At 45.7% G+C, this 11,988-nt stretch overlaps 1 protein-coding gene across 1 annotated transcript in view; it reads left to right on the forward strand.

Annotated features, from left to right (window-relative positions):
* Positions 1-542: 542 nt before the first annotated feature.
* LSM1 (LSM1, U6 small nuclear RNA associated) overlaps positions 543-11,988 on the forward strand; it is a 19,109-nt gene continuing 7,663 nt past the window's right edge. Inside the window, exon 1 of the mRNA XM_008590785.1 lies at positions 543-769. Coding sequence (XP_008589007.1) covers positions 724-769 — 46 coding nt within the window. The 5' untranslated portion in view covers positions 543-723. The remainder of the gene's footprint in view (positions 770-11,988) is intronic.

Below are 11,988 nucleotides of genomic sequence, written 5' to 3' on the forward strand. Positions count from 1 at the left end.
CCCCCGTCCAGGAGGGCTCAGCCGGGCCGCCCCCGCGCACCCGCCAGGAGGCGGGAGGCTGCGGAGGTTCGGAACGGAGGGGATATAAGGGCAGAGGTGGGTGCACCGGCACGTCTCCACCCCCTGGCCCGTAGTAGCGTCCGTAAGACGGACCATCGCTGGGGCCGTAGCCGGAGCGCCTCAGGGCCGACATGGGCTCCGCTACCCAGAAGCGCTTCCCGCCCCCCACGGCCGGCTCCTTGCGCAGGCGCCTGCGGGGAAGAGGGATTGGAGAGCCGTGGAGAGGGTCGGACGACAACAGCCAATCCCGGGCCTGGTCCCGCCCCTTCGGCCGCCGCGCTGGGAGAACTAAGGGACGGAGGTTCCTGATGGGGTCTCGGACAGGACAGCGATGGGAGGAACCGTGTTCCTTGAGGGACAACGCACTTCCCCACCATCCGTCCAATCTAGATTCCTCTTCCGCAATTCCCAGGGACAAGCAAAGGGCGTCCCGGGAGGGCACGGCCGTCCCGCCTCTCCACAGGCACGTGATACCGGAAGTGGGTGGAGGTAATATGGAGGCGGTTCCGGCAGGCCCCGGCGGCTGGAAGCCGGGGCGGACGCGCGGGTCCGCTTCGGGGTTCTGTCCCGGTCCCGCCGAGGCAGCGACTGCGGCAGGAGCAGGGACGTGCTGGACGCCCTGGCCCCCCGCCGGTCAACGCTGCAGCCTCATCTCAGCTCAAGATGAACTACATGCCTGGCACCGCCAGCCTCATCGAGGACATTGACAGTGAGTAGCTCACGCGCTCCCGGTGAAGCCCGGGGTGGGACCCTTCCTCCGGGGCGTCACCTCTGAGGAAGGAGCTCGTAGAACGGGTCCTGGGTGGGGAGCGGGCTGTTGTGAGCTCCGTTCCTGGCGTTCCGCGTTGACAGCGTCCACGGGCACGGGACACACCGCTTGCTCGCCCACCACCCGGCCCGCTTCCTCTGTGCTGCCCCTCGCAGCCTCCGCCAGGCCCCCGTGAGCCACAAGCTGTGCACTTCACTCTTGCTTCCGTGGGTCGCGAAAGTGGCCTGGTGAATGGATGAGAATACTCAGACGAAGTATTCATCAAAAAAATGAAAATATTAAGGCAACAGCAGTTACATTTAATTGGCAGTAAAGTAGGCTTTCTACTGTGTACCCATTTGCAATCTTCTGTTACTGTGAGGATCATTAGCACTTTCAGGTTATGGTAGTAGAGACCACTGCCAGACGAGGTGTTGACATTTCTGGAAAAGGTAAGTCATCACTTTAAACTTTTTCTGTTAGACGGTTTTCTTTTTACTAAGAAAGACCTCCTTTCTTCCTAGTTATTGTTCTGAAGAGGAGCTCAGTTCTGTACAAAAGCAAGAGGAACAATTTACAGTTGTCCTATCTTTCCTTTTTCTAAATTCTCATCTGTGCATTATTCCTCAAGCAACATTGTCAAATGTTTTAATCGTGTGATCTGTCTCATTAAATTGTAATTGCTGCAAAATGGTTTACACAGTTTCAAACAAGTTACAGCTGTCTCTACAGTTGCTATGAGTGCAAATTAGAGAGTGAGTCCATGATTAAATTCTCATTTTATGGTTGTCTGAGATCATTTTTAAACCCATATTACTTATTTTGCTATTGAAGGGAAATGTGTAATTGGATCAAGTGCATATATTAACCACCACTGTACAAGCCTATCCAAAATGTGTAGTTGTTTGAGAATGCCCTTTTGTCCTCACCTCTTCTCATATATCCGAATTATTTGAAGCCCCTAATGTATCCTACCATTTTACTAAAAATCATTTCTGTTCTCAGGGCCTTTAACCCCTACCTCTTTGTAGGTTCCAGATCCTCTCCTTTACTGAGGTGAAACACCATTTGTTGTGCACCCTTTGCACCCCCATCCCAGCACACACACTTTCCCCTCTCCTCAGTCTTTCTGTATTTTCACTCTTTCTCTCATTTGAGTAGGAGTATTCCTCCCTTTCTGTCTGTGTCTGTTATGACTCTCTCCTCCCACTACTTCCTGAACCTTCTTCCTTTTACCTTTTTCTTTGGGGGGTGCGGTTCAGCTGGTAAGGGTATCTGAACCCTTGACCTTGGTGTTATCAACATTGCGCTCTGACCACCTAGGCCAATTCTCTCTCTCCCCCACTCTGGATCCTTCTCTTCATAAATGTTATTGTCTGCCCATCTTAAATTTTTTCTCAGTTGTGTCTCTTTGTAATACTCCCATCTCTTTTTCTATACCTTCATCCCCAAACCTCTTGAGTCATCTCCATTTTAACTCTTTCTGACCATCTTTAATAGACTACTTTTATTACCCCTGCAATCTAATTTTTGCCAACACACTACTGAAGCTTCATTCTGAAGAGTCATTTAAGGTAATGTGATCTATCACCACTGGATTCTTAATTCTTTTCTCTAACCCTGGTACTTGCTGACTTTCTTACCTCTCTGACTCTTATTCTGCAAAATAGATGGTCTCTTGGGTTGCATGTTTGGCCTGCTTCTTTTCTGTAGAAGATCTCCAGGACTTTAGTGATTATATCACCTCCTTTTAGATTTATCCAGAATTGCTTTTGCTAATTCTGATCTCTTTGGCATTCCAGTTTTATTATTTTCAATTTCCTGCTGACATTTCTATGTAGGTGTCCTGATAGCACCTCAGAATCACAAGGACCTAGTAACTCTCTCCACCCTGAGCTTGCTTCTTTTATTCCCAACTTTTAGTAAATAGTCTAAGTATTTCTCCTTTGCACGATTATTCAGAACTCCTGCATCTTCAGCATTCTTCACCGCCCCCATACTCACATATACAAACTCAATTAGTTGACAAACTTCATCACTTACAACTACACAGTCTTAGTCCTCTTATCTTCTCTCTTCCCATCTCCACCTTAGTTCAGGTCACTTCTTCATGTCTCAGATAGAATCTGGGAATAGCCTCATAATGTTACCCAACAAGGGCTCACTGGCTGATGTGCACAGCTTTTGTGCACATGGCACTGGTTTTTGTAAGAAGAAAGGCTTTATTCATGAAGTTGACTAGTGTGGAGACAGGAGAAGTACAACTCTCAAATCCCTCTCCCAGAACCCAGGGCTGAACAGGCTTTTAAAGGGGCACTAGTTGGTTAGAGCATAGTTCTGCTAACACCAAGGTCAAGGGTTCGGAACCCCAGACGGGCCAGCCACACACACAGACAAAAAAAGATTTTTAGGGCCAGCCCATGGCTCACTTGGGAGAGTGTGGTGCTGATAACACCAAGGCCACGGGTTTGGATTCCTATATAGGGATGGCCGGTTAGCTCACTTGGGAGAGTGTGGTGCTGATAACACCAAGGCCACGGGTTTGGATTCCTATATAGGGATGGCCGGTTAGCTCACTTGGGAGAGTGTGGTGCTGATAACACCAAGGCCACGGGTTTGGATTCCTATATAGGGATGGCCGGTTAGCTCACTTGGGAGAGTGTGGTGCTGATAACACCAAGGCCACGGGTTTGGATTCCTATATAGGGATGGCCGGTTAGCTCACTTGGGAGAGCGTGGTGCTGACAACACCAAGTCAAGGGTTAAGATCCCCTTTCCGGTCATCTTTAAAATAAATAAATAAATAAATAATGGGGCACTAGGTAAAACTGATTGGCTAGCTCTGAATCAGTCCATGTGATGAGGCAATTCTGAATACAATTGGTCTGGTTGGTCTAATCTGGATCCAGCACCTTGGTGGAGAATGTTCAGGCTCCTGAGGTCATCTGGAGGGCATGGTCCTTTCTCTCTCTGCCCAGGCTCAGCTTACACCCTGCAAGAGAGCTTTGAAATAACTTGAGATGGGAAAATGAAACCTGTCTCAGCTAGTTTTAGAAGCTTACAATTCCTGCCTTTTCCTTGTACAGTCCTCAATTTTGAGGGATGGGGGTGATGATCCCTCTGGCTACTTCCTGCTTGACAGGGATGTAGTTAGGGACATGAGGAATGAAATTGTTTTGCACTTAATTGCAGTTTTTCGTGAACATTTTCCAATTGAAAATAGAAATGTTCATTTGCCATCATGTTATCAGGAGAAGCTGATTTGCATATATGAGTCAGATAACAAATACAGGATTTTACTAAGAGAAAGAGGATTCCTAATATAAACAATAGCACTATTTCCTGCTTATGTGGGCCCTCAAAGCTAGACCAGATTCCTGACTGGATCCATGAAAACATGCTCTCAAATAGATTAAATCCATACTTTTCAAAAGACACCTCTTAGAGCCACGTGGCTTGCTGTCTAATTTTCTTTACATGAGTCTCAACTGCTGCAAAAGAATTAATGTAAACACAACATGATGTAGTAAATATAGCACAACCAATACTCCCATTGCGAGAGAATTAATCCCTCTTTGCTGGGCCAGTGAAGTCTCATTGGCAATACCCCTAAAGTGAGAGAAAGTTTCCTGACCATGCCATGGGCTGCTGTACCCCACCAAGGCAAACCAGTGCACCCAAAGAAATATTCTTTTGAGTCCCCTTTATATCTAGACAAGTACTTATCTGGTGTCCCATAAGTTGGACCTCCATCCAATATGAATTTTTTATCCTTGGGGGAAAAAGTTTTAAAGAACTAGTGCAATGTTGGATTTCATTGGGCCTGTGTATGGAAAAGGGACTATTTAGATACCCCCACAAGTGCCTCCTATACTCCAACTGTTAATATATTCATAATCGCATGGGGAACCTCGGTATCGTCCACAGATAAAGAGCTATCTTGGAGGAGCACAGAGCACATCAGACAAGTTGTGGACATTTAAATTAGTATCATGAGGTAGAGCTTTAAGGATGGAATTGCCAAAGACCTCTGTTTGGCTCTCATGGCTCAAGCCTGATCTAAATAGGTATTCAGTTTAAGGGTTATGCTGGTGGCACAAGCCATAGTGATCTGGAGATCCACTAAAGAAATGTAAAGATTAGGAAACCTTGGAACAGTAACAGCTGGGCTTGCCCTCTGCCATTCAAATGCCCCAAAACCGGCAGCTAGCTGTCCCACAAACGCATCATGCATTCCTTTCCCCAGAGTATTTTCCTTAATGTATTTGGTGGCAGATTCTAGAGAAATAGCAATATCAGCCACATTTTAATTAAGTCCTCTATAGTATTAAAGTCAGGGGAAAGGTACGTGCAGCATTTGGTTCTGTTTGGTACCATACACAAGCCCCCAACTTGGGGAAAAAAAATACACAATGTTCCATTAAGTGAACACAATATATCTTCTGCAGGCATCACCCAAGCAGGTTTTCTACATGTGGTACCAATTAGGCTACCAATTAAAAAGGTAAGAGCATTACTTTAAAAAAATCTAGGAAAGCAGTAAGTGGTGATGCGTAAAATATCAAGGATAACTTTACATTCTTCCTTTGGGGTATTAGAGTGTCCTTCATTAGGAACATGGAGCAGTCTCGACATTAATGAAATAGTTTTCTGGCTCTTTGACATATGCCCTCAGAACTAACAGTTACTCTGGCTTCTTACTAGAGAATAAGCTTTTGCTAAAGCCATTCACAGATTATTTGTCCCATGGGTTTTCCTTAAAGTCTCCAACAAGTATACAGTTCCAGAAGTCTAGAGGTGTGATAAACCAGGGCCTGAGAGATTTTTATCATGGAGTTATCTTTTCAAGCCTGGGTGAATCCCATGAATCCTATCCCCAAAGGATTGCTGCTTTGAGAATGAGAGTAAGAGTGACCATTATGTCTGTACAAACTATCAATTACAGGATACACAAGATAAACTATGCAAGCAAGTTCTCTAGCTATATAAGGAACAGGGAAAATGTTACTTACGTTACTTAGCACTTTTTTTTTTTAAGCACATCCCCAATTTTATTCCCTTTATTAACCAGTCCTGAGGGGGAAGGGGCACCGGAGCTGGGGTTGCCCCTCAGAACTATCAAGTAGGGGAATTGAAGGGTCTTTAGTTGATCAGCTGAAGTGAGAGACCCCCTAACCCCTTCCTCATGATCCTGGTTTGTCACAGTTAGTGGAAGGAAAGTTTTCCAAAGGGGTATTCCCACTTCTCACCCTTCATCAGGGCGTTTTCCCAAACTTCTCAGCAAAAAGTCTGCTCTTCTCAGAGTTAAATACAGGAAAGGGCAGTGTCCTTGAGGAGCCAGGGATGGTATGTTCTCGGGGGTCAAGAGAAGGGTGTCCCAGCCTCTCTGTCCATCAGGGGGTGGTCTCAGTTTCCCTTGCCTTCGGAGTGAGTAGATCTCAGCTTGATACCATCCAGGTCGCCCCAAGTCCTCAAGGGGGGGGGTGTTGAGGGGTCTGACCCATCACCATGCGTTGGGAAAGGTGAAACATCTCTCACGGTCCATCACAGGCCTCTGTTGGTCCCCCACATCACCAGTAAGGCTCTCCATTTCCCCAGTGCCTCAAGCTAGTCTCTCAAGACCTCTCACCTTCCATCAGGTGGGTTCCCTGGTCCCCCTCTCCCCCCACACAATAAGGAGGGCTCCTATTTTCCCTATGCCATTAAGTTCTACCTGTCACCATCCCTGGGACCAGGTCTCTGGTGCCCCCAGGCTGTCGTGTGGGCTGCTTGGATTGTTGCTGTCATCAGACAGGATCCCCGTGGTCCACGTGCTCCTGGACTCCTCGGTCGGGCCCCATGGCTTTGGCATGGCCAAAGAGCAGCAGCTGGAGCTGGCACCACCTGGGTGGTACAGGTACTCAATGTGCAGTATGTCGGAGCATGGTAGGCAGGCCTGCTGCGGAAGCTCAGCTGCACCCGCCTAGGCACCTGACAGCAGCTCATGGTACAGGCTCAGAACATGCCTCTGCAGCCTGCTGGGCCAGCTCATGGTAGCAGCTGGGCAATGGGCACATGCAGCAATCGCCTGATGAACAGCAGTGCTGCAGCACAGTTGGGAGAAGTCAAAGTGCAATCTTTTAGCCCTTCTTGAAAAGTAATTTCGAGTCTTCGACAGGCTCACAGGTACAGAGAAATCAGTACTAGATTGCACCAGCTGTCGGTGTTTGGATCAAATTTGCCAATGGCCCGTTCTGATCCGTGGAGGGTGTGCCCTGTTTGGGGATTAAAGAGAGGCTAAAGAGAATCCCAATTGTTAGTAGGAAGGGATTCTATCAGGGAGTGATGGAGCTATGATCTCACTCCTTTTACTCAGCAAGAATAGACTGGCACAATGATGCTTTATAATACATTACTGGAAGTTTCTCCAAAGACGCTTTACAAAAGTAACATATCTTCTTTTTTTTTCCTTTTTTCGTGACCAGCAACGGATCGCAACCCTCAGTGTCGCGCCCGTACCGGACCGGGACCGGCCACGGGATCGCAACCCTCGGTGTTGCGCCTGCACCTCGCTCAGCCAGTGAGCGGCCGGTCTGTATGTGGGATCCGACCCCTCGGCGGGAGCGCCACCACACTCCCAAGCGGTGCACTGTAGCAGTGCGCCACCGAGCCGGCCCTAAAAGTAACATATCTTCTTTTTTTTTCCTTTTTTCGTGACCAGCAACGGATCGCAACCCTCAGTGTCGCGCCCGTACCGGACCGGGACCGGCCACGGGATCGCAACCCTCGGTGTTGCGCCTGCACCTCGCTCAGCCAGTGAGCGGCCGGTCTGTATGTGGGATCCGACCCCTCGGCGGGAGCGCCACCACACTCCCAAGCGGTGCACTGTAGCAGTGCGCCACCGAGCCGGCCCCAAAAGTAACATATCTTCTTACAATTTCTGGGCTACTGCTATAACATCAAATATCAGAAAAACATGCAAATGATTACAGATTTATCCAAGGTGTAAGTGAAATCTTATCTATAAATGTTTCAGTGGTCCTGAAGTTTTCTGCTGTCTCCTGATAAAGTAATTATTGATTATAAACCTTTTTTACAGTTTTAGGACAATCCATTAATACTTTTTTATAATTGGATGTTGTTGCCTTTTTTGTGGAGTTGTGGAGTGCAGGGCTTTTAACAATTAAAGCTTAAACTCAAGGTGGACCATGCAGCTGTCCAGGCCCTCTGTGAGCCCATGATTATGTTGGATCTTAATTCTCTTAAACAACAATTTTGTCTCACCAAATCATGTGCATTTCACTGTTTATTAAATAGACCATTATAGGGGAGTTGACTTGGACCAATCTTGTGGAGTTCATTTAATTTACATATCTTAGCAATTTTAGTACTGGTCGACCTACATACAGCCCTGTCAGAGCATTTCAATTACTTCTTGTTTTGCCTAATGTCATGTTAGCAATTTTATGAAACTAGCCAATTTCTTTATTCAACAATTCAATTATAACCAGAATTACAACTGATAGCACTTATGCCAAGGCACATCAGATTTCTAGTTACCTTATACAATTTTGGATCATATCCATACAACTATTAAGACAAAGATCATTCCTTGTTTTGTGAATACTTCCCATATAACTTAATCTGTCAGATAAGCCCAATTAATTATAATGTCTCTCTTTTATTGGTCCCTCGAGAAGTTACAGGGCCCTTGGAACACCCCAAGTAGTCCAAATCAAGAGACTTCATTTTAGAATTTAATTTTGGAAGTGAAGTTTGTCAAATAGCAAAGTTTTAAGTCACTTAATTAAATAGGGACATAAATTACCAAGAAAAAAAAAACTTCACACAATTTTTTATAAAAAGCAGTCCAATGTTTCAAGAAAACCTTGTTCTTCCACCATAGGGAAGCAAACGTTAGCTTTTATCAGTGTACTTTTGATATTAATATTCAAATTTTGAAAAAATTTATGAATAATTCCCTTCTAGTCTTAGCCAACTTGATTACACATAAAATTCTTTTCATTCTACCCTCCATAAACCATTATCACAGCTTACTAAACCTTCTGCGACATGCTTAGATCTTCTGTTTTGTCCCATACTTTCCCACTCTGGAACACTCCAGCCATTCTATTTTAGGACAAAATTTACTACACAATATTCCTTTCCATGCAAAATTACTCTTTTCCTTTTAACCTTCCTTGCCAAAAATACATCTTTGTACTCATGTCTTTCTTCATCTCTCTCTGTCTTCTATTTGTTCCTTTCTATCTTGTTTCTGTTTCATTTTAAATTTACTTCTTGAAACAATATGTCTTACTTTCTTTGTACAATTTGCTTACAAAATTGTTTCCCTATTTCTGCTAGAGGTTTCTTCAGTCCTGCTAGCGATCAGAATGTCATCTACATACCAAAGCTGAATCCCCTCTTTCTTTTTTTTTTTTTTTTTTTTTTTTTTTGTCTTTTTTCCGTGTCCGGCAACGGATCGCAACCCTCAGTGTTGCCCCCGTACTGGACCAGGGACCGGCGACGGGATCGCAAGCCTCGGCGTTGCTCCCGCGCCTCGCTCAGCCAGTGAGCGGGAGCCGGTCTGTACGTGGGATCCGAACCCTCGGACGGGAGCGCTGCCGCGCTTCCCAAGCGGCGCACTATCAGTGCACCACCGGGCCGGCCCTGAATCCCCTCTTTCATCTGAAGTTTTCTTGAATCTCTGGCTGTGGCTTCCCAAAAATGGCAGGTGCATTCTTAAATCCTTGAAGTAACATAGTGCAACAATATTGTTATTTCATATTGGACCCTGGATTATCCCACTCAAAGGCAAATAACTCTTGGGATTCTGGACTTCAGGGTATGCAGTAAAAGGCATCCTTTAAATCTAAAACTGATTCAACAAGTCTCCAAACAAAGTGGTGAAATAGGTGTAGAGATTTGGTACTACTAATGTATATCTTATGTAATTTGGTTAATGGCCCTCAGATCTTGTACAAAATGATATTCATTAGTCCCTGGTTTTTGCACTGGCAGGGTAGGAGTGTTGTAGGGGCCTGACAAGGCCTAATGAGTTGGTACTCAAGCAAGCAGGGCACTTTTCAGGGGCTCTATACCTTCCCTAACTTTTGCAGATGACACTTGAGGAGTTATAGGAAGGGCCTGTGAGATACTTTTCCAAAGACGCCTGTTATTGTTGCAGTGGGTTTTGGGGAGAGGGGGCATGTTGGGCATTCAAAGCTAAATATATGGCTCAAGTGTCAATAAGATTGTCTACAAGCCTTTTTCCCACAGTCGTTGTTACCTGGGGTTCTTTGTGGGAAATGTCGATGGAATTGAGAGGACCATCCCACTCCTGACCCCATCTTTCTTGATCGCTGTCTATGATTTGCAGCATCTGGTGGTTTGGGTTGTGGCTGGCTCCCATTCCCTCTTTTCTCCTTCTGGGATGGTTGGGGTATTCCCATACCAGTGGCTTTCTTGTCTACATTGGATACATTGCCATCATCCCACTCCTGGATAACCTCTGCAGATAGATGGTGGAGGCCCCAGGGGTCTTACCCATGGCTGTCTGACTTCTCCAGTTGGTTTGAGAGCCACAGCAAGCAATGAGGCTTGCCATCTCATTTCACATAGCTTCTGTCTCTCTTGTACCTGGTTATGACTATTAAACACTTTGAAAGCAATCTCCATTGGTTGGGGCATCAGCATCTCCAGTCCCCCTTCTAATCTTTGTAGCTTTTTCCTTATATCTGGAACACTTTGGCTAATAAAAGTCATAATAACTATGTCAGTATATTGCCTGTAAGCCTGAAAATCCTTTTGAGGAAGATGGAGGGATTTTCCTTCTGCCTTTATTGTACCTCCTGTATTTCATTCAAGCCCTTTGGTTTAGGTGCCCCCTTCTGCATTCCTGTTAATATGCATGTTTTATCATGATTTATCCTAGTTTGATCCCCTGGGTCATTGTGTTCCCAACCTGATTCAATTCCGGGTACCATGTTAGCTGCCAGAATAGTAATTGGATTATTAGGTTGCAACTCATGAAGGCTCTTGGCTTCCTGATGAGACTTTTCTAATACCATCCTTACACTCTTCTAGAGTTAGGAGGGTATTTATGTGGGCCTGAATATCAACCCAAATAGATGTGAATAAGTTTTCCGTCTTTTGGGAGTCATCTCAATAGGAGGGCATGTTATTCTTCCAATTATATAAATCTGAAGTGGAAAAGGAAGAATGTTAGCCTTGGTCATCAAGACCTATAAGGATTTGCCTTAATGGAAATTGCACTGCCTGAGTTTGATTGTTTTCTGTGCCACACTGAATACCTTGACAGGTGTGGGGAGGAGGGGAGACTGCTTCCTGCTGGCTGGCTGGCAGAGTTGAACCTGCAGCCTTGGGAACACCTGCAGCTTCAGAAGCATTCTCTTTATATGGGGTTGGAAAGGCAGGAGAACAAGGCAGGGTGGAAGGCCCTGTCATTAGATGAGGCATGACAAGGTCTTCCTCTGGCCCTACGTCAGGCAAAACCTACTTTTTTTGAGGATTCCCCCTTTGAATCATGATCTTACACTTGTTTTGTAAAACCTCATTGTGATACAAAGCCATGAAAGGTTGTACATATGGGCCCTCATCCCACTTTTCCTCCCTCCTGCAGAACAAGTCTAACTACAAAATGACATCATAATTTAATGACCCATTTTGGGGCCATTTCTTACCTGATTCTAGTGAATACTGGGGCCAGGCAGGGTTATATAAGATCACTTGCTTTCTTTTCATTGGCGCATAACTAAACCCTGCCCAATTCCGGAGAATACAGCTTAACGGGCTGCATTTAGGGGTGTGATATGGGTTGAATGTGTCCCCCAAAGTTTCATGTATTAGAAACTTAATCCCCACCATGACAGTGTGTAGTAGTCTGTTTTTGTGTTGCTGTAACAGAATACCTGAGACTAGGTTTTATAAATTTTATAAATAAAAGAGATTTATTTGGCTTACGATTCTGGGACAGCTGCATCTGGTGCAGGTCTCAGGCTGCTTCTACTCATGGCAAAAAGTGGCAGGCAGCCAGTGAGTGCAAGCAGATCGCATAGCAAGAGGAAGTAAGAAAGAGGCGGAGAGGTGCCAGAGTCCTTTAAACAACCAGCTCTTGTGGGAACTAATTGAGAACTCACTCATTACCTGCCCCCCCCCCCCCCCCCCCGCCGGGGATT

The sequence above is a fragment of the Galeopterus variegatus genome, unplaced genomic scaffold (genome assembly GCF_000696425.1).
Source record: "Galeopterus variegatus unplaced genomic scaffold, G_variegatus-3.0.2 Scaffold6371, whole genome shotgun sequence".
NCBI classification, from domain to species: domain Eukaryota; kingdom Metazoa; phylum Chordata; class Mammalia; order Dermoptera; family Cynocephalidae; genus Galeopterus; species Galeopterus variegatus.